We start from the raw sequence: 23,594 nt of genomic DNA on the forward strand, positions 1-23,594 counted from the left end.
TCCTTTGACAATATATTTATTGCAAGATACATGCCACAAACATGCAATAAATTCACAGATTGACATCGTTTTGTTCTGTATTTTTTCCATCACTTTAAAGCCCATAGAAACATTTCACTATCGAGCACACGGCTTGCACTTACTCTTAAACAAATGTTGCACTAGACGACAATAAATGTGCTTTCATGACTGAAATAGAGTAACCTTTTCCACAGCTCGGCCGGATACCCATGTCTTTTTAGTAGAAGAGAAGCACCCTCCAATAATTTAAGACCACAAAGTGTTACCCTGTGATGAAACAAAACAAATACAGGACGCCACGCAAAATAATAATAATAATAATACAAATAAAAAAATACTAAGATTGGCAAATACAGTCACAGTTTTGTTGATTTTGAGATAAATGTCCAATGCCAGCGAAGCATCAAACTAATATGTGAAGGACGAGGAGGAGGAAAGACAGCTAACACATGCAGCCTCACGAAAAGGTGAGATTTGAGGTCAGTTCACGGATGCGGTTTTCCCTGTTCATTTTCTTCAGCTTCATCCTGCGGTTCTGAAACCAGATCTTGACCTGCCTGTCGGTCAGGTTAACGCTCCTGCTGATCTCTAGGCGGCGCTCTCGGGTCAGGTACATATTGAAGAGAAACTCTTTCTCCAGCTCCAGGGTTTGGTGCTTTGTGTAGGGGCACCTTTTCTTTCTCCCACTTTTTGCTGTCAGCCAGTTGGTTGTGAGAGTGTCACTCTTGCAGTCTGCAGGGATTCAAATCAGAGAGATCAGAGTTTTATTTTTTATTTATTTATTTTTATTCTTTTAGCGATGCACTGAGCGTCCTCTCGAACAAAAAGCTCATCAGTTGCTTTGGATTTCACCTCTGGGAAATAACGCACAACATTTCCCTGAATAAATAAAATGCACGGGTTGTTATTAGTCACTCACATGCCATCACTAATAAAACAAAAATGAAATGAAACCCCAAATGATCAACCCGCACACGAGGAATACGTGTGTATATGGCCTGATCTTTTTTTCTGTAAATCCTGATTTAAATGGTGAATTAATATGAATCGTGTAAGATTTCACAAGGAATTTGACATATTTGACTAATTTTGCAAATTGTCAAAACTGGATTGAGGTTAGGGTGAGATTTCTCCTCATCATTTTTCATCTTTTTCCAAAACTTAAAAGTTCAAACATTTGCCAAACAGATGTTAGAATTAATCAGTAGAGCTTGATTTGACGCTTCAATTTATGAAAGCTGTGCAATATGCTCACATAACACAAGATTATGCATTTAAAAAAATATGCATATACTTTAAATATCCAAAGAACAGGGGGACATAGGCTTCATGCTGCATGGCAAAACCATTCTCTGTTGCCTATCAGTGCAACCTGAGAAAGACTCTCATTAAACATTACGACTTTAGGGTTGTTTGTGTTTTATACTTGGTTTTATGATGCTGGAGCCTTCTCAGCACCGCGCCACGAGATAAAAGCTTTCATTACAGCCAACCCACCTTTCCCTTCCTTCTGTAGCAGCTCAGGACTGGACACAGGCGCTTCCACTGAGCAGTTTTTCTCCTCCGAGCCGGACTTGGGATCCGGGCTTTCTAAGGGGACCGGCGTTCTTGCGGTTTCCGGGTTTTGCGAAGCGTCCTCAATTTTTTTATCCACCTCCGAGAAATTAGAAGACGCCGAGGAAGGCTGCGGTTTCGGGGTGACCCGGCTGAGCTGCATCAGTGTCGCGTTTGGACTCGGTGCTTCATGGCAGTAGTTTTCCTGATGCTTCCCGTTCGCATAAGTTTGGCTCAGTCTGAAATAGCCGGGAACCGGGATCTCGGGACCATCGACCGGACACGATTCAGGAATAACGTTAGAATATGCGGGGACTTCTGAAGAGTTGACTTTTTGTACTCTCTTATCGGAGTACATGCAGCAGTTACTCTCTTCCTTTATGCTCTGTGAAAATGTACAGTTTGACATCTGATTGGGAGGCTCTATTCTGCAGGGTCTGCTCGGATCAGTCCAGTTATCTATCTGAGGTATGTACGAGTGGACGTTCATGCCCATATTTTGGTGGTTGACCTCCCCTCTTTTGCCGAAAGACGGCAGGAGTCCACAGGTTTGCATTCCGTAAGTTCCCATTTCTGAGCCAGACGGCATGTACATGTTGCTGTTGGAGTAAAAGCTGTCCGTCCTGCAAGCACCAATTAAAGAGTCCACTAAAAATGTATTTGCCACAGGAGAGCTACTGGAGAAGGACATTTTTTGAATTTAAGTTCTTAGGAGGAGAGAGATGTCCTTTGTAAGCTGACATATCTAGGAAAAACAATCTGTAAGTCAGGATGCCTCCCAACCACATGACAAGCCCACCAATGAGATTTGAAAATGGCCTTGAGACGCAGCCTCCTCTCTCTGCACACACTCGCACTGCGGATGCAGACGTGGTCAACAGCGACACCTACAACACGGACTTGAAATTGGTTTTTGCAGAGAGTCGCGCACGTTTCCACCGGGCATCGCGGGACTTGGAGACTTATTTGCGAAATTGAAAGAAATGCGTCGAAAGGACAATTTGAATCCCCAAAAAACTGATCGCCTTCAATCTAGTCTCACATTTATAACGACAGACGCGCTGTGAAGTGTTTAAATGTTTATCCGTGCACCAACCTGGAGCATATGCGTGTCTCTTTGTGTGGAAGACATTCTCGAGTGTGTGCGTGTAGGTGTGCGTGTGTGTAGGTGTATGGGGAGGGGGGTGGGGGTGCCTGCATGGCGCATAGGCGACAACTGCAGACTATTTGGAAAAAATGTAGCAGCTCTGCTGATTATAATGCATTTAACCTTTCACGCGTCACCCGCTGTAATCATTAAGAGTGCTTTCCCTGCATATATTTTTAAACATATATGCAGCATATGTCTCAATTATATTTGTATTAAATATGTAACAAAAGAATAAACTAAGTATAAATGTAACGCTTTCTCCTTTCATCTATTTAAATTTTGGTCTTTTTTCATTATGATTTGCCAATTTCTGATGATATTATGGCTTATTGTTGATGATTTTTTCTTAATTAAGGTGCACAGAATCTCTCTATTAAAGAGGAAACGACTTCCCCGTTTCCTGGAAGATATCAGCTTTTAAAATACCCAGAAGATCCATAAGATGCTGTGAAAGGTGGACACACACCTTTAACAAATTTAACTCACAGACTGGTAAAAACGTGAAGGTCAACGTTATAGCTTTCTCAGTCGTTATTACACACTTCACACTTAATCCATGAAGCCATTTCTCCAGGATTATCATATCTGTGCTTTCGTTTAACTACGTATTTGACGCTCAGAAGCAGAGTTCAAAATGACTTGCTTGACCGTGGCTGTGCTCACAGTCACAGTATTCTCTAAATACCTCAGTGTTTTCGCTCGTAAGGAAGGCAAACGTGTGCTGCCTGTTAAACTAGAGAGGAAAAAAACACTGTCCACGAAATTATTCATGATCACAAATCAGAGGTCATGCCAGTAATTGCCACTGACTCTAACGGCCTTTACAAAAAAGTGTAACACTGGGAATCCTTATGTGTTTGATAGTAATGGCACAAGCTTGAAATAATTATACAGTGTGTAAGAGAAGATGTGTAACGTCCGTCTGGCTCTCTTTAAGGCTCTTCGATATTTATAGTTGGCTGTAAACAAACACGTGTGCTATGCAAACGGGATTGTCAAAAAAGAAAAACCTAGAATACCATATGCAGCAGTTATAGCTATTTAAATAAAGCTTTACAACAGCTAAATGAGGCAAATGATAATGGATATTTTTTTTTCTCTTTTTTAATTATCATGTTTCCAATAATGTTGCAAAGATAACATTTTAAAATACAATGAAAAAAAAACTCATTTGGAAGCCAGTCAACAATTTATACATCACATTGATCCAAAATATATTTTTAAGTCAAATGGTCCGTTGACATCATTGCTGTCATTATTAGTCTTGTTAACAGTGGAATATTAACAGTGAAAATTTAAAGAAAATAACAAGAGATTCACTTGTATTTAAAACATTGGAGTAGAGCGCGTAAAATTAAAAAACGAAGAAAAAATCTAAAAACAAGAAAAAATACTGGCTGATTTTAGTTACAAGCAAAACAAGAAAGCTTAAAAACTGCGACAATACTCGGTCTTTATTCGGAGTACCTGTACCTTTTTTCAAAGTAAATAGCTAGACTCAAATAGACGAGAATTTGACAATGAAAATAAAAGAAACAAACGTTACATATATATGTTACATATACATATATATATTTGAACAGAAATACATATATAGCAAATCTGGGTCAATATCCAATGCTCCTTTTAGCATAAACATGAGATATTACTGGGCTTCAGGCCCATGCGGCCCTCAGGTAAAGGTCTAAGTCTTTATGATGCGGATCACAAACAAAGAAACGGAACAGAATTAAATTCCTGGTGTCATTTCCATACACATGAAAAATATTTGAAATTGTGTTTGCTGTTTTCAAGACACTCGTGATGAACTTCATCCCTTCAGAGAAGCATTTAGCACAAATGTAATGCGCTCTCTGATTAACAGTATTCTTATTTTCTTTAAGGAAACTCAAGGCTCTCTTTTTCTCGGTGTTTTTTATCAGTTCGTTAAAAAAGAGGATGAAATACTTTGAAGGGAATGAGTCTTTAAATAAAAAAAAACAGCAACATGCAAACCATGCTGAATTTAGTGGACTGGAAGAAGTAATAATTAAAATAGAAATGTAAACAAACAGCTTGCTGAACTGATTATTCCCTCACTGACAGGCTTTCATGTGGGGTTGATGTTAAATTGACTGCATGGCTGTAAAAACTGAGAGTGCCCTCTTGTGGCTACACTGAGAATTAAAGTGAAACGCCCCTCACAGTTGGTAATGCAATTGCACTGCAGGACAAGCTGAGCACCCTTCTAAATGCTTAATGAAACCTCAGTTTTCTAATATCCTTTTGGGGAGGAAAACGGTAAATGTAACCCAGGTGGTACTAAATTAGCAAAAATCAATCTATAGAGGTTTTCTTTTTCTGACACTAAAAAAATGGGAGTAATTTTTGTTGCATAAATGAGCGATTGCCTATCTTTTAACAAATGAATTATCAATAAAGCGGCTGTTTTGTCCCAAATTGGTGCCTTTATTTAGTTCGTCCCCCCTACTGGTTACAAAAAAGGGAGAGAAGGATATACAGCACCTTATATTTTTATGGAATTCAATTATTTTTTCACTTTTTGCAGAGGCAGCTTGATGGTTCGTGTATGGTGAAGCTACACAAAGATGGAGTCGCCTTACCTACACAAGGAAGATCGTACAAATTTCGTGCTATAAGCTCACTTTGCGCTTCTTTCTTCTTCGCAGATTCAGAGCCATCAAAGAAACATATATCCAATTTATAATACTGCAAAAGTAGAGAAACATGAAAAAGAAATACTTATCCTTCTAGAAGACCGGCCTGGTTACAATATTTTCCATTGTCTTCCATTTCTTTAGTTGCAAGTGCCCCAATATGCCAGCATGAGCAAAATATGGAAACGATGCGCAGAAATTCTCAAAGCATTTCTAGCCTGGAGTTAAAGTACTTTAAGACAGGAAGGAGAATCAGTCCTCATGTGGTCTGGGGGTTGGGACACCAAAGTCCAATAGCCCCCTATTTAGACATTTACAGCTACTTTTATTATAGTGTCTAGACGGTTCAAGGTTTAGTAAACAATCAAGTGTTTCAAAGCAAAGGAAATAACGGGACATTACAGTACTGCAAGCGCCTAAATTATTCCAAAATCTTTCCTGATGTAAAGGGTTTTTTTTGTTTTGTTTGTTTTTTGTAAAACTTCCTTGACTCCATGTGATCGGTTTCGTGACAGCATATTTATTTTCGTACTTTTATTCACACCACAATTTGCATTGCATGCGCCTTACAAATATACATTCAGAGAAGAAAGAAGCCTACATATATTTTATATAAATTATTTCAAAGCACAGCTCGCAATTTGCGGAAATTTCTGCTACCGATAACGCAAAAAATATGAGAATACAAATAAACAGGTTAAATGCAAGAGTTGGTGCAAAATTTCTAATGGTACAAAATATTGGCAACTTAATTTTTTAAAGCCAGATTTTTGTGAAATCAACTGTTAATCACAGCTGACAACGAAGCCACTTGGAAAAGTGTTTGCGATTTTTTTTCCCCCGTGTGTGAGTGTGTCTGTGTGTGATCTGCCAGGTATCAGAACAAAGGATTCCCAGTGAAATACTGTAGACGGTCGCGGTTTAGCTTTTTCTCTTTCATTCTTCTGTTCTGAAACCAAATCTTCACTTGCCGATCTGTCAGGTTTAACATCCTGGACAGCTGGAGCCGCTTCTCTTTGTTAATGTACACATTGAAGAAAAACTCTCGTTCAAGTTCTCGGATTTGGTATTTGGTGTAGGGACACCTCTTCTTCCTGGACTTGGTTGATGAACCTGTGGAAGACAAAAAAAAGTTTTCCCAGATTTTACATCAAATGCCAAAATTCCCAAATTTTAAATATAGCAAAGAGAGCAGATTAATAGATTTACTTCTCTTTTTTCTGAAAAAAAAAACTTCCTCATCCACACACACACTCACACAGACACACACTCACACACACATGAGCGTAGACTGAAATAACCAACACAGGTATTCCCGTGAAAATTAGTCAATATTGCGCAAATGATCATCTACATGTTGGTGTTTGGTTACTTTCCACTACATCCCAGTCTGCATTTCCTCACTGTATTTCTATATCTGCACAGCACTAAAGTATAAAATATAGAGTCACAAAAAAATTCCTCTAATGTCCTATCAAAACAAATCAAACCTGGCAACAAGGTATTATTATCGGACACAAGGAGGCCTTTAAGTATGGTTACTTAACGGTCTCCCATTGTAAATACCTTTACAACCGTAAAGTAAATCTTATTGGGATATAAAAGCTTTTGCATGCTTATAAAGAAGCATATAACCCTGCACGGTCACGGCGGTGGAAATGGCGCAGTCCAGACCCTCTAAAGTCTGGACTGTTCATCTTATGTCTAACACACATAGGATATCCTTACTGACTTACTTTGCTGGTTGATCTTGTCGCTGCAGTTGGAGGACGAGTCCTCGTCGACGTTCCCGGTTTGATCAGCTTTGTGTTGTTCTACTTTGGTCAAAGCCTGATTGTTATTCGCAGCATCACCCGGAACGTTATAGTCTGTCTTTTGTTTGGGGAGCTCCGCGTTGGGCTTGTCCAAGTTAGGAGTGTCAAAAAACTGGTCGAAGCCCTGGGGAAGAACCCCATTTCGACCCACGCTGGTAAAGAAATTGCAAGCCGAGCCTGTCCCTCCGTGGTGGCCATACAAGGACTCGTTTTTGAATATCACATCTGCCCTGCTGCTGGAGGACTGGATTAAGTCTCGGTGCATTATCTCGTCCGTTGAGTAGTAAGACGCGTAATTGCCCCTGTAGTGCCATTTGGGATGGTCCAGTCCGTAATCCCTGAAAGCGACTTCTCGAACAGGTTGGACTTGAGCTATGTTGGAAGAATAGGGGAAATTAATCTGACACGAAGTCGTCTGGGGTAGAAAGGAGGAGACTGATGTAAAATCGGGCGACGAAACGTAATAAGTGCAGCTCGGTAAAAACATATTTGACGCACAGCTGCGATCATCATATTCCGTCATATCTCCTCTTCAGTTTTCCTCTCTCCAACAGAGGAAAAGAATTGGCAGCTTTGCTGTGTTAAACTTTGTCCATCTATAGCACCACAGGCGTGTGGAAAGACCCCGCCAGGGAGAAAAAATCGGAAACGTAGGCAGACCTGCAATACATCTTGATCGATTCTTGAGGTAATTGTGTCATGTGATCCAGCTAAGAAATTACCATACATCAATATCAGTCATTAAAAACTGTCCGGAAAAACTCATGTGAGCGCATGCAAGAGACTCCATTGGCTCTCTGGCTGCAGAGGCAACTCCTCTCCAGCCTTCTTGCCCTATAGCTCACGAAAAAAAAGAAGAAGAAATGTGTGAACCATTGCTGGGATATTTAATTAAAAGCTTTGCTGCAACATCATCCTCATCTTGTAATGATGTGTAATGACGGTCATACGCAGTGATGGCGTCAGTAAATTTTGACGGGGCTTTATATGTTTGTGGCAACAGTTAGCGGAAATATTAACGTTAACCTCAATGCAAAGCTTAAATGGCATGGCAACAAGGCTACCGTACCTACTCGCGCTGAAAAAAAGAAAAAGAAGAAGAAGCAGCCTGTGGAATATGTGATTCACCAAGTCAGATTTTATGCAAATACATTTAAGGCTCATTGCGCATAATCACTGTGCACCATGGTGGTTTGAGTGGAGTACAGAAACGCCAGAAGGAAATCATTTGAATTCAGTTTCACTGACAAGCTTCTTGGCCTTCACCATGGTGACAAAAAGCTGAGGCTTCACAAAGAAATAAAAGACCACGACAGGACGGGCTGCAATAGATTATTGTATATATTACACCCATTGCAGAGTCAATTTTTAAAACTCGTTGTTTAGAAATATCTGCCCATTAAATGGTCCTGTTGATTAAAAAAAAAAAAAAAAACAATAACCCAATATTAAGTACAGATGGATGCACTTGAAAACAGACAAGTAAACAACCACATGGAATGTTGCTGCAAACACAGAAATGTTGATTTTGGTTTCCACAGAAACATAAGTCAAGCGCAAGCACAAATCGGTAAGCACATCCAGCATTGCCAAGTCCAAATCAACTGACTTTGACCGTCTGTGGTGTAGCTGATGTCCACCAAGTCTTTTTCACCAACAAGCCTCTGCAGCCAAATCATTTTACTGCCCGTGGACAGCCATGCTTGCTTGCAGTGTTTTCCTCCTTCTTGGTGGAGAAAACGAACGGATGAACGGATCTCTCATATAAATGAAATTTCCTCCAATAATTTTTTTCGTCTATGTAAGTATTAATAAATTTATAATTTATTGTTTCATCTCTTTCTGTATTTTTAACTTATTACTTGGCGATTTTTATTTTATTTTATTTTAAATTACTCCACTTAATGTAGTTTTTTTTGTAGTTGTGATACTTTTTATACATATATATATATATATATATATATATATATATATATATATATATATATATATATATATATATATATATATATATATATATATATATATATATATATATATATATATATATATATATATATATATGCAGGACAAATGTTGTTCATATTTCTCTGTGGGCTTATATTGTTCGATTGTCGGGCTTCAAACATAATGTGGTGTTCGCTTAAAGACAACTTTAATATCATGGAGGGTAAAGTCAAGCTCGTTGGTCGAGTTCTGTTTCCAACTACATGTCATAATAATCCCTTTTTAGCCAGTTAGAAGACATTTTCCAAAATTAGGCCAAAATGTTCCAAAGTAAGCTACTTCCATCTATGTTCCACAGCGTTAGAAGGTCAAAACATCTGTATCTATGTAACTATCACATGAATAAATAACTTAATTATTTAATTAATTAAAAAAAAATGCAGTGAAAAGTTGATAGCTGTATGAGACTAATGGCTTAGTTTAAGTTAAGACGAGTTGTTGCTATAATTTGGTGTTTTGTGTGCTTTAGGTTGTCTTTTTTGGCCGTCTTCTATTATTTATTTGCTGTGAGACATCTTAAAATAGCCTTCTGGTGTTTCTATCGCTAGTATTATTATCATTAGCGGTTATATTCTGCAAGTGTTTGTGTCATATCGAGTTCTATAGGTTTTAACTTTGAAATTCATGCATACATTTACATGGAAAAGTTGCAATGTGTAAGACTGTATTAAGCTTAAAATTTCAGATATCAAATCAGGCTGCAGACGAGATGCTTTGAAGTTCCAAGCATTAACACAAAGGTTAAACGTCGTGTTGTCCAGCTTGTTTAATTAAGGTGTGTGACATTAAGCAAAACATTAAAAGGTTCCACTTGAAACACAATTGCTGAAATAGACACACGAAAACTAACTTCCATAAGACTTTTTTTCTGATATTGTGAGAAATAGAAACCCACATTCTACTAACTTGACCTTAACTTTGTTTTTGGCACCTCAACTATCTAAAGGAAGCCTTAGCTATGTGACGCAGCCAGGCAGTAAACCAATAAAGCAGCAAACAATGTCTGAAATGCACAGAAAACCCACTGCAGGCGTCTGAAATACTCTGTGGAAGGAGAACTGGCTGTTAAGCTTCTAAGCACCACACAACAGGCCCGCAAAACAGTGAGGGCAAAAAGAATGAATTGCAGTGGTTTGAAAGTATGCCAAAGTCCCAGAAACTCTGTAAGGAGAGGGAGAAAATCTTTATGTTTCATTACAAATTACTATAGCTCTAAAATGTTATTCAGACTTCCTTGAACTTATAACTGCAGTTTAACAGAAACATAATAGTTGCAGTGATGCGGTGATGATGACGTGATAATGATGTAACGAGGGGAACCATTTATAGATTCACTCTCCCGTAATGTCGCGTGTGCTGCTCTGCTGATGGCTGGTCGTTCCTCCAGAGTCGCGGTCTCTCTTGGTTTAAAATTACCCCGACCACTTGTGACCTGCAGGTCCGCCGTGGAAACACCAGCGAAGCGTTTTGGTGAATGAAAACAGTGACAGAGCTAGATTTGGCCATATCACATGGACCACTAATGAGCACGGATGGACTTGTCTGGTGCAGAAAGTTCACATGATGTCGCTGAGATATTGATTTACATCCATTTCATTTAGTTGCAGCCGCAATAACCTCCAACTGGCATGCAGAGATTTTCTTGTGGGTGAGAAATGCTGCTGGGTTATCCACTGTGCAGAAGAATTACGCATATAAAATGCCAAAGCCAAATGCAGAGTGGAGGGGTTTCAATTTAAAGTGAGTGCTGGAGAGCAGAGAGATAATAGCCTGTTAAAGGTGCAGATATAAAAGAAAAATATTCCTCCATGCTACAGACATTTTATAGAGATACAATTTATTTCTAGAGAAAGCTTACGCTCGCATAAGGCAGCCCTCTCATGGTTCTTTTACATCTGCAGGCTTTGAGATTTCCTAAACAAACGACGCTGACTTTAGTTTTAAAATCTAAGTGACGCAGCGTGGAAGAGGTGCAGATCAGTGGTCGGTTATACGCTAAATATCAGCTCTGGAGCGAAGCTATATGAAACGGTGAACGGCACAAGCGTGAAGTCTTTAGTTACATTTTCTTTCCAATATCATTCCTAATAAATATGAAATATCTATCATGATGCAAAATTACTTGGTCACGATTCTTTTTTAAAGGATCTTTATTTACAAATGCATTCATCTCCAGGTGTATCCACAGTACAAAACCAATTTACCTTGATTTAAAAAAAAAAAAAAAAAAAAAAAAGCTTGTATAACTTCATATTATACTTACCAACACCATGCGTTCTGAAATTGCTATTAAATAAGTCAAATCCAGCTTGGAATAAACTATAACTGCGTATGTATTTTTAAAAAATGTAAATCTTCCGCTTTAGAGTGACTTTGATGCGACCTTGAGATCACACATATGTGCGTTTTTTGTGACAATACAGAGGTCTAGCAACAACAAAAAAGATAAACATTTAATTTACAACAGATATTATGCGTTTTGACACCATCAGACTGTTTCACATCCACAAACCTTTTTTCTTTTCTTTTTCGTTTTTTTTGCGGGCTTCAAACATAAACACTTCCTAGCGCCAAATACGCTGCGAAAAGTAGTTTCGTATTACTTCTTTAAACAGATTTACACAAAAAAGGTGGATAATTCAGACATTTGATTAAATAACAGCTATTAGGGGATGGGCATGCAATCATGAGATATATTTTGCAGTGTTGACTATTGCTAATGTTTTACACATCGTAAACGTGAACTTGACTGTTGCCTTCTACAATAAGGCTGCACTACATGCAAAGGCCGTCATACAAAAGACACAAAAACAAATGGTTCCACATTTCCGTTTAAGTCTCATATTTGCGCTGGATGAGAAACAAGTGGGCTTATAGACTGATTATCATCCGCCGGCTAAGACCAGTTTGGAAGCTGTGGCCTACGGCGGATTTGGAGAATCTTAAAGCCAAAAGTGACCCAGCATGCGTAAAAATCTACTCAGTCTCAGTCACCAATGCAAATTTATTTTTTGTATTTGTTAGACTATACTACAAATATGCTGGAACTTTTTGATGAAGGTATAATATATAACGTAACAGAAGCTGCGCATTTAAATTAAACTAAAAAAAATGTATTTCCATGACCTTCACCAAAGTGCTTTAGTCGCCCAGACCTAACGACAGACACGACTGTAGACGCGAAACCCGGCCCACCAATTCCGTCCACCCACCTTTCCCACCTGTGCAGCTGATAAATGTTGAGATTCATTCATTCAAAAAAAAAAGGAAAAAAAGAACATAGGAAATTATTCCAGTCAGTGACTCCTCCAACACAACTGGAGGAATCAATTTAGCAACATGAAGTAATTTCTAAGATGAGTGCGGACGCAGAACATTACATTATTGATGCGATGCTCAGGATCAAGGCCAAAGGTCATCAGTATGCAGAGAAAGCTTGCTCGCGCATCATCAGTCGTTTCTTCTTCATCCTCCGATTCTGAAACCAGATTTTCACCTGCTGGTCGCTAAGGTCAAGTCTGTCTGACAGCTCCTTGCGTTTCTGTCTGTTAATGAACTCGTTCATCATAAATTCATTCTCAAGTTCAGCTAGCTGCAGCTTCGAGTAGGGCTTTCTCTTTTTTCTTGTTTTCACTTGCGACGAGCACCACGGGGCACCTGAAGAGAGTAGAGGCGCAAACAAGATTTAAACTTTAACAGCACCTTCAGCCACAGTTAAATAAGGTGAAGGAAAATAAGTGGTCCCAAATGCGCTGCTTATAGCGTGGCTAACGTCTTACATATTTTATTAAGATCATAAGAAAAAGAAGCCACATCTGCTGCGCTTATGGGGAAAAAAAGACCTGAAATTAGAATGACTCACACATACAAAGGACTCTACAAGGTTATTATGGGACATTTTAAATAGTATACATGGAACAAAAAATAAATAAATCATAGCAACATGTATGCATTCCTGTTGTAATAACGTTATAGGAGATTAGTTATAGCCACAGAACCACACAGAAGCATAGATCATGCCCATATTGTTGCAAATTTGTGGTTTTATAGTAAAATAGCTAGCACTGCTGAGAAAATAAGGAATCTGGCCTGAAGAATTATGTAACTACTTAACCTTGAGCAAAAGTCGTCCTGGAGCATGGGTTACTGGATAACGTGTGAATGGGATTCTCCTCCTGTTTGGGGCCGTTCACGTTCAGTGGACCTGCTGAATCCGGACCAAGCTGTGCCGCAGAACCGTGAGACCGGTTGTCCAGAGCTGAGTAACGGACGCCGTGATCCCCGGCGTAAACTTCATCTTGACTGCCAGACTCCTCTGTCTTTTGGCTTGTGTCCTGAAAGCATCGAGGAGACTCCTCCAAATGCGTCTTGACGTGGCCGCTCGAGGAGTTTGTGTTTAAAGACACTGAATTGGACAAAAACGGCGGACAGTAGCCTCCGAAGGCGCGGCTCTGTGGTGGTGCCGCTGGCCCAGACGCGCACGAACTTGAGGAAGTCCACGGGAGCGTGCACACCTCTCTCCTATTGTAAGGGAGCTGATGCAGCCCGGGTATATGGGCTCCATTACCGCGCAAGTTGGAGAAATACAACGACTCAGGGGGAGCAAAATTTAACAGAGAACCAACATAGCCGGGATTTAAAGGATTCCGCTCACACATTTCCATGGAGCTTTCCTCAAACGCTTCTTGCAAGCGTTTTAGCAACTCCTGAAGAATAAAGGGAAGGTAATTGTTGATTTGTTAATACAGTGTCACGTGATATGTAAACTATGTTGTTCCGCCCCCACCCTTGCTTCCAATACAGCAAAGCAAAATACTCCTTGAGGAAATGTTTTGGTATTGGGCGGGTGGGCAATGAAATGGTTCCAACCAACCATTTAATCTTTGCAATTACTCAGAAAAAAAACTTAGAAATATGATTTTAGACGATGATTTCAGTGCCACGAGCGGCTTCTGAACAGAACATGAGCACTTGGGATGCCACCGTGAAGCAGATATCAAGGATAACAAGTTGAATGTGTGGGCTGAGTCATGCAATAGCATGTGCACATGGAAGCACTGAAATGCTAGATATAGATAGATAGATAGATAGATAGATAGATAGATAGATAGATAGATAGATAGATAGATAGATAGCACGCCACTAACTTTGCGTTTTGCCTTTCATGTGACACAATGAAAGGCCCAGTAACCCTGACCATAATTCTAACTACCCTTTCACTGAAAATGCACCCAAAAACCTTAAATTGCGCAGACAAGAAGTACGAATTCGTCCTGCCTGACGTGCTGTATTTATACACAATGCCACTATATCAGGATAAACGGGCATAAAGGGTCACATACCTTTAGTGCACGCAGGGCATTGTATTTGATATTTGATTGTAGCCCTGGTTTCCTCGTAATGCCTGCAAAATACCCTTTATTTGCGCTGGTAAAGAGCCAAGGTCTAAGCACAGAAATAAAGTTACAACCGCATGATTGAAAATTCCCACTGACTTTTAGAGAAGTATTTTGTCTATTATTTTTATTTATCTATCTATTTATTTATTTATTTGACAAAACTTGCTCAAGAAACTTGAGGTAGGTAGATCTGAACACACCAGTTAAAGAAAACCATAAAGCCACATATGAAACTCACTGTAGAGTATTGGTGCCTTCATCTCTGTGTAAAATGTGCTACGCTGTAACCCAGCTGTACCAAAATAACACTGAGATTCTTGTAAAATGTTAGTACCTTTACATAAAATGGAAAATACTTCATACTGCTATCATTTTGTAGCACATTTGTTCTGGTAATATCAGGTTCTTGGCTAAATTTAGAACAACCTCAGTTTTGTTTGTAGTTTTCCGTATTTATTTATGATCGTACTGTTGGGATATGTGGGAATGTACTGTTGTGGGATACTTCAGCTACACGGTGTAATTGTGCGTTATACCAGCTTTCCTAATACACCCATAATATCTCCATACCATATTATTTTCGAAAGGACGCCTGTAATTCATGGGGAGTACATTGCACTATTTTCTTTGGTATTACTGCATGTTTTATATAAATTATTTGTTTGTTTGTTTTTCTTGGATACAGTATTACCCTGAAATCGGTGTGACGTGAAATTGATTTTTTTAAAATGACACTGACGACATGGAGGATTTTGTGGTTATGAATAAATCAACAAAGCATCCCTAAAATGTAAAATAAACATTTAATCATGCTGAACCTGTCGCTGATTTTTTTTTTTTCTTTTGTTTCAGGTTTTTTGGATATGTCTGGAAATGTTTAGCATTAAAGCCAAAGCTTCTGAATGGGTTTAATCTGATACAAGATAAAAGACAAAAGCTTTAATAAACCTGTAGTGTTTTGATTATGTGAGATGTTTCGGCTTTAATCCAATAGGTGGCAGCATAACATTATGCATATATAGCCTTTGTATCGTGTCATTATGTCCTTACTCTGACCATTGTAATGTTTTTACTGCGGTAGGAGCTTTGCTTATCTCCAGTAACCATTTGAGTCGTGTTTGGTTTCCTGTGCAAGAAGAAGAAAAAAGATTATCAGGAAAGGAACCATGAGATAATGTCTCCAGAGTCTACATCGTCGTCATCAGTACCTAGGTATGCTAAATATAACAATCACATGAACTGATGTTTTACAAAGCCGATTTTAAAGGTATTAAAACTACATGTGTTAGACTGAAACACATTACATTACATTTATTTCATCCAAAGAGGGAAACGATATAAAGTCAGACGGTTTTTTTTTTGTTTGTTTTTTTTGGGTTTTTTTTTTTTTTTTTTTTGGGGGGGGGGGGGGGGGGGGCGTTGCAGTTTATACTTTTTCCGTTTCAAATTTCATAGTTTAAAAACTTTCAAAATATAGACTATGCGAGGTTTTAGATTTAAACTGTCGTAAATAACTTGTTATCCTATAATCAGTCAAATCTCAAACATATCGCACATATTCGAAGTCATTTTGAACCTTCCTGTCACAATTTAGGCGCTGCAATCGTTTTTTTGCAAAGTGACCTTAATCCTTCTCAAACCTTCATTACAAACTTTCTTCAACCAGCTCAAAACCTGAAAAAATGACATTAGAAATGTCTTTTCACGACATCTGGCCAAGACGGCTGCGCAAAATGCAACATAAACTGAGTTCTGTAAAAATATTTAAAGTTATCAACAAGGTTCAGATTGATTGTAATGTGGAACACAGAGGAGATACTTATAGATACTTACAAAACAGGTTCTTTAATTTATATATAACCCCTTCTTTATCGACGATAGAAATAAAACACACACACACCGGCAATCACTTTTTTTGCACGACTCATGCGCCATGTGTTTTCAGTATTCAGAGTAACTCATGAGACACTACAATGAAACTTCAGCAAAGAAAAATCTGAAAATTGTATTGTCGTTTGTCGTTTATTACATCGTTATTTTAATGTGACTAAAACTATTTATATGACTAAAACTAATTGAGAATAAATTATTAGGATTAGGAACAATTAGTGGTTAATGTGTGTGCAGATGAACGGTTTTACCTGCGCCCATGAATTGTTCGTGTTTCCTACGAGTGTTGCCCAGAATCTGGTGTTCACAGCTTCTATCGAGGCCAAATGGACAGCAGTCATCAGAAATGCTAGCTTTAATGCTAGAAAATTAATATAATAACGCACATGAAACGTGTGTGAACCTATATTTAGGAAACGTTTTGCTTTATAAAAGTGAGCTTTCGGCTGCAGCCAAGAATCACAAAATTACAGACTCCGACAATTTCAAAATAGAGTTTTAGTGTCTAGTTTTAGTGTCATTTACTGTTCTTCGTCCTTCGTGTTTAGGGTGTCAGGAGCCAAATTGAGGATATTCAGTCTAGCTGTTTCCAGTCTGGCTGTTTTCCTTTGAGGGCTATCCGCCGTCTATTGTCCTTGGTAATAAACTTGCTGCTTCCCTCGTTCAAGTTCTCATGGCTGAGAAATGCTACACTGAATTTTCGCAGTTAAAATTTCAGCAATTTAGAGTCACTGGAAGTAAAAATAAATTTCAAAAAAATGAATAAACATAAAAAAATCTAGCAAATTTAAGAGACTGTAGACTTATATTCAGCTTAAATTTCCATTATGTAAAATATAAAGCTCCGGTCACCTTAACAGAAATAATAACGTGAGATGTTGCATCGGAGAAAAAGCTGATTATATTCTGAGAAACTGTCGCGTTCATTTGGGAACACTTGACACCCTGCTGCCTTTCAATAGAATTATCTGAAGTAATGGACCTGAACCAAGAGTCCCTTCGAGGATAGTACTCCCACAAATGTGTTTTTTTTTTTCTGTTTTCTGTATTTTAATGGGGCTACCGAAAAGGATCCCTTTCTTTAAAAAATTAGGTGTGTTGATTCAAATACATCAGTGGTGTGTATTTTTGGAGCTTGGAGTCACGGTTTCTTCTCAAATATGCTGCGTCACAATTAATTTACTGATGGTGAAAAAACGTTAAAATGCCTCATATGCTATGGGCTATAAAAGCTACCCTATGCTATAAGGACGGTGCTGATGCTGCATTATAACTTCATCTCCAGTGCACTCATGATTTTGTATAAACGTGCCACGAAAGCACTGCAAAGAAATGTCACAGTTAACATTTCAAAAAGTCAAAACAAGGGTGGGGGTAGTTTCCAGCATACATCACAAAAGTTGTAAGTTTTATGGTGGAAAACAGTTACTACTGTGTGATTTAACATTTAGTTTGCCACATTGTTTAGATTGCAGTCAATTTTCTCACTTCTGACAAATTGTTTCGTTTTGTCTTTGGTCTTTTTTGTGTGTGTAGAGTTGATAGATGAGGTGGAGCGTGGTAAAAGTATTGCTTTAATGACATCAGGAAAAGACGAAAATTCTCAACAATTTAGATTAAAAAAAAACCAAAAACATATTTACATGATTCCAGTACAGTGTTTCCTTTTAATGGCTTTTAAAAGCATAAATAAAAGCACCGGAAAATGCTCATGTTTTGAATGTTTCATCATGGCTTTCATCTCTCACTTAAAACGTCCTGTGTAATCTTAACCTGGTTGACTAGTTAAAGCAAAATAAATAAATAAATAATAAGCAAGCAAGCATCGAAATACTTGCAATAATGCATCATAACTCGACTTATGGGACAATGTGGCTTTCAAACATGGTCGATTAGGACAACATAATATGCTCCCCTTTGTTATGCATCTGCATTCACAAGATAACGCCACTAGATGGACCTCTCACTTCAAGAAAGAAGTCTACAAAGTCGTTTTAACAGTGTACATTGATTGTTTTAGCAATATCAGAAGCACAAATAATGGTGTAAGTGGTTCTCTCTTCTGTACATTTTAATAGGAGTAGGATCATGTGAAACAACTTTATCTATCACTGACCCTGTCTGCAAAATCAGCCCCATGTTATCATACTTCAAGTGTTGAAAAAAAAAATTAAGCACTAAGCACAGGAAGTTCTTAAAAAGCTGAGAGAATTGCCTACACAAGTGAGTTAACACTCTTTTACAATATCACACTTTAATTCTCTTGATTTTATGAATGACTAATATCACACACAATCTTACACATACATGATGATTTGGTGTCACACATAGCTCAGTATATTTGTCACTTTGATTATTATTTCAAGTAAGTTCAGCATCTTTGATCATTGATGGAGGTACATTATTTTACAGCCTCGTGTTATTGTTCACCTCTAATATAGGCTATGAGTAATCCTTCAGTCGCCTCGGATTTACTCCCTGGTTATCAAAACAATATCTAGGATTTATTAACTTAATATTCTACTATCACATTTGTGTGTTTCACATATTATTTTTTGTGCAAGAGCTTGAGATGCGATGAGGAGAAAACAAGTACCAGTAAATCTTTGCTAGCATTTCTTAACATTTATTCAGTTGTGGGAATTGTTCTTAGCAATACCCTGGGTGCTCGTTTTGTATTCTTCACCTAGACCAGGGGTAGGCAACTCCAGGCCTCGAGTGCCGGTGTCCTGCAGGTTTTAGATGTGTCCTTGATCCAACACAGCTGATTCAAATTGCTAAATTACATCCTCAACATGTCTTGAAGTTCTCCAGGGGGCTGGTAATGAACTAATCATTTGATTCAGGTGTGTTGACCCAGGGTGAGATCTAAAACCTGCAGGACACCGGCACTCGAGGCCTGGAGTTGCCTACCCCTGACCTAGACATTGTTTTACCATGGATCAAGATAACTACCTAGACTGTGGTGCCAGGATGGATCAATAATTTTCCAATTCCGAGTACATTTGCTCAGTCTGAATGTAATGGAAAAAATACTCATTCTTCATCTATTGCACTTTAATCTGCAGATGTGAAATTTTTGTCACTGTGGATCATATTTTAATAACCAACTAACCTTTGTTTTTTATAGGTTTGTTGTGTAATTTTTTTACACTTTATGTGCGTGTCATCATGTATTTATCTTTCACTCTTCATTGAATAAATTCCTCTTTAATGCAAAAACAATTAACTGATGTTTGAGGTATAGGAAGATTTTTAGAAGGTAATGTCCACTGATCAGGGGGTCAACTGAAGCCACTTAAGAGCCATAAAACTGCAGTTCCACTAATGGTCACTAGAGGAATACTGATACACACAAATCTACTGAGGTTAAATGGGAAACTCCCCAAACTTCTCCCATGTTTTATGGTCTGTGGTTCATTATCCAGTTTGAAATCCATCATCTCACAAAATTGATATTAGAGATTACGGGGAAATATTCAAAGCATGTAAGCTTAATTGGCAGGTGTCTTAGTGAAGAAATGACAGCTTGTCCCATGTCCGTTCCACCAGACTCTTCCTCTCTGCCCACACTTGTATTTTCTGACTTATTAAAACAGACACGTTTTTCTAAAGTTTTAGCACAATGTGAAAGTAAATGTTCGGTTTTGTGTTTCTAATGTCTGTTTATCTTTGTATGTTTGTGTGGTGACATCACTGAAGAGTAACTACCACAAAGGTAGTTTTGTGTGCTTGGGCAGGTGTTTATATATCTGTCCATCTCTCTGGAGGTTTCTAATGTGTTAACACTCCAATTGTGCATTGCGTAGTGTAGCAACCTTTGCAGGTGTAAAGTTTGAAGACTGATGTTGTACAACTCTTAAGCACCACTGCCACTGTGTGACCCCAGTGCAGGATGGTCACCAGTCCCGAGTCCCTAGTTTATTTGAGTTTAACTGTGCATGCATTAAATCTGATCTTGTGCTTTTTCTGTGTCTTGTGACTCATCGACACTAAACATGTGAACAATTTATTAGCTGTTAAACTCATTTGTGCTTTTTATTGCTTCACACTCCACAATGCATATCGATATGATATTATTGCATCAATGTAATCTCTGTCTACTGTAATAGGCAAAAAAAAATGGCACATTTAATCAATGTTTGCTCTCCGGAATAAATAAATAACTTATTCAAGTCAAGCAATATGAACTTTTTTTATTCACCTGATTGCATTTTATCCCATTCTGTAAGATGCTGTTTCTTATACTTTTTCCAGATTATCTGTTTTTACCTTACTTTACAGTAAAAAAAAAAAAAAAAGTTAATTATGTTCACAAATGGAAAATCTTCTTAGCCATCACAATGTCTGAAAATTTCTTTCACATAAGAACAAAGGACACCTTTGCTACTACAATGAAATTGCGAGTAGATATCGTCACACATAATGATAGCAAAATCTTTGATTACACATATTTTCTACCAGACCTCACCTTCACTACCCTAATTGTCTATCAATGAAGAGAGAAGTAATCGATAAATACCTGAAGAAACTCTTTGTCCAAACAAACTCCAGCTGTCCCTTGCACATAATTGTGCGAAACGTAACTGTAAAGTACAAAAATAGGGGAGAAACAACATATAACCATACATCAGCACAACTGCAGCCTTGCTTTCCACCCAGTGATTTGGCTAATACTATGAAAGCTGCAGGTTTATATTTATAGGCTCCAAATGTTCCCAACATATGTACATAGGTAAATTCTGTGTGAACAGCTCTGGTTCTCAGTGCAGCTGCACACTTTAAGTCATGAAATGTGGTAACTCAACACATATGCATCTGTGCAATGCATCAACTGCTGAGGAAAACCTTCAGAGTCACTTCAAGTCATCCACATTAAAGCCTTCATGTCCGAGTGTAAATGTAGCAGAAAAGTGAGGGAATGCTTATTCCTCCACACTGTGCATGGTTGGATAGTATTAACACTAACTCCTGTCATAAAAGAAGGTAAAGGTGTATAACTTTAAAAAAGAATTATATATGTAATTGCACTCTCGCAACAAGATGACTGTGACTTAATAAGATTGAACTTCGAAGGAAGATTTAATCAAACAAATCAGTGGCAAGATTTATTTTCTGTCACAGATTTTTTTTTTTAATGTACAGAAGAAAAAGATTCGGTCTATTACTCTGAAATTTGCCAAAATTACAGATTACATTTTTATAGTACATAAACCTTTGCACTGTAGGACTAGCTCTCTTTTGTTGGATGGTGCCTGTGGAAGAGTCGCACTGCAGTAGCTGCACATCCAAACCTTTCCTGTCTTCTACATGTCATTTGTATTCATGCACATATTAAGCATATCATTTTTTATGCCCAACCTCCAACCAACACACACACTTAAAAATAATTCATAAAAAGATCCATCAGCTGCAGAATTAAAGCAGTGCATATGCAAATTATCTAATTATATTACATGTAAATTCCCAAAGCTCTGGGGGAACAATGCATTTCAGTGTCTTATTTCAGTTTAACAATATTTGTATTTTTTTTAAAAAACATATTGTGTTCCCAGACAGTATAACAAATGCATGTAACTTGCTTTAGATCTGTGTAAATTTAATTAATTGGTCTTTTACTGCAGGTTGTAAAACATAAAAATAAAATCACCAGCAGTTAAACAGTGGGCTGGGTCCCTGATTAAATGATTATGACTTGTGTGGATAAAACAAACAAAAAAGGGGGTGCTGATGCTGCCATGTTGATACTTAGTCACGCTTTCACTGTTAGCAACTGAAAAATAATAATAATAAAATAAAACATGGGTTGGGTGAATGATTTCTTTTTCAAACTGCAACACAATGCAAGTGATACAAATACATTATAGCCCACAGTCAGCTGATTAACTCCATTATATTCTTGATAATAGAGAGGACACTTTAAATTAGGAATAAAACTCTTTCAGTTTCCAGCTGCTGGCAGCTGTTTTATAATACTCTTGTGGTAGGCTCATTACAGTATTGATCTATTAAACCATTGTCATAGACACTAGTATTGGCTGGCCAGACACAAGTCAGGACTTAAACTACAACCAAACATCCATTCAACGTCTGATTTCAATGCAATTAAAATTAAAACCTGCAGGAGGCGCCAGAGGACGCGCATAGGATTATCTGAGGGCGCCTTTATAGTGTTTTCACGTCGACAAACTAGTCCAAGCACGGGTGTTATGTGCTCACATACCGAGTTAATATGTTAAATACTTTTCTGTAATTGTCTTATAAATACACCCTAACTACCTTTTAACAGAAACGATTGAAACGGACTAAAAACTGGATATAATACTTCAATTAGATAAGACATCCTAAAATGCCAGAAATGGCTATGTAAGATATGAAATCTGAGTAATTCAGATGAATTTAATGCATAAGTCAATCAAAACGAACGAGGGAAACGTAACGAGAATTAGCTGTAACGAAACGGCTGTTATTACAACAGCGACGTTCGATCGTCAAATCATAAAAGCCTATATAGACACAATTTGGCTAAATTAATTTTAAAAGTGGCCTTGTGTTAACAAGCAGGCTTTATACTATGTGTACTGATAACTGTTTGTGTGTGCTGCTGTAAAAAAATAAAAATAAAAAATAAATAAATAGAAAATCCAGGTGCGATTATCGCAACGAAATGTTTCGTTCACGATTAAAGAGCTGGGTGCAAGTCCCCCAAAAAACGGAGAAAACACATACTTCATAAAATAAAATAATAATAAAATAAAACAAATCATCAACGTAACACTATCTGAAGAATAACACTCTTAATCTCACGTCACTTCTTTCCAGTTTAATCTGATTGCACTTCGCATTCTGATTAAGTCGCAAAAATGGCAAAAAATATATATATAAAAGAAAAAAGGGGAATAAAAGGAATAAATAAAAGAACAATGATTAGGGAGGGGGAGGGCGGACAGAGAGGAGGCAAACAATGGAGAATCAAAGCATAATAATATTCCTAAATGAAGAGGGAAATGTTGCCTCGCTCATTTTATTAATCAGACTGTCAATTTCACCCAAGAGGCCAAACCCAAGAGCGATCTACAACAGACTCAGAGATCAACCCAGG

The 23,594-nt window shown here is 37.9% G+C and overlaps 3 protein-coding genes across 3 annotated transcripts; all 3 read right to left on the reverse strand.

Annotated features, from left to right (window-relative positions):
- hoxd10a (homeobox D10a) lies at nt 1-2,368 on the reverse strand. The gene is made up of 2 exons (XM_035906768.2): nt 1,519-2,368; nt 1-753 (listed from the first exon to the last, which is right to left on the reverse strand). Exons 1-2 carry the CDS (start codon nt 2,264-2,266, stop codon nt 479-481), a joined length of 1,023 nt encoding a protein of 340 aa, XP_035762661.1. The 5' UTR covers nt 2,267-2,368; the 3' UTR covers nt 1-478.
- A 1,709-nt stretch (nt 2,369-4,077) lies between these two features.
- Nucleotides 4,078-7,954, reverse strand: hoxd11a (homeobox D11a). Its single transcript, XM_006788452.3, has 2 exons — nt 7,119-7,954; nt 4,078-6,495 (listed from the first exon to the last, which is right to left on the reverse strand). The coding sequence occupies exons 1-2, from the start codon at nt 7,717-7,719 to the stop codon at nt 6,260-6,262; spliced, it is 837 nt and encodes a 278-aa protein (XP_006788515.2). The 5' UTR covers nt 7,720-7,954; the 3' UTR covers nt 4,078-6,259.
- Nucleotides 7,955-11,513: 3,559 nt separating this feature from the next.
- hoxd12a (homeobox D12a) lies at nt 11,514-13,874 on the reverse strand. Its single transcript, XM_006788453.3, has 2 exons — nt 13,318-13,874; nt 11,514-12,860 (listed from the first exon to the last, which is right to left on the reverse strand). Exons 1-2 carry the CDS (start codon nt 13,865-13,867, stop codon nt 12,622-12,624), a joined length of 789 nt encoding a protein of 262 aa, XP_006788516.1. The 5' UTR covers nt 13,868-13,874; the 3' UTR covers nt 11,514-12,621.
- Nucleotides 13,875-23,594: the final 9,720 nt, after the last annotated feature.

This window comes from Neolamprologus brichardi, chromosome 16 (assembly GCF_056152115.1).
Source record: "Neolamprologus brichardi isolate AB-2024 chromosome 16, ASM5615211v1, whole genome shotgun sequence".
NCBI classification, from domain to species: domain Eukaryota; kingdom Metazoa; phylum Chordata; class Actinopteri; order Cichliformes; family Cichlidae; genus Neolamprologus; species Neolamprologus brichardi.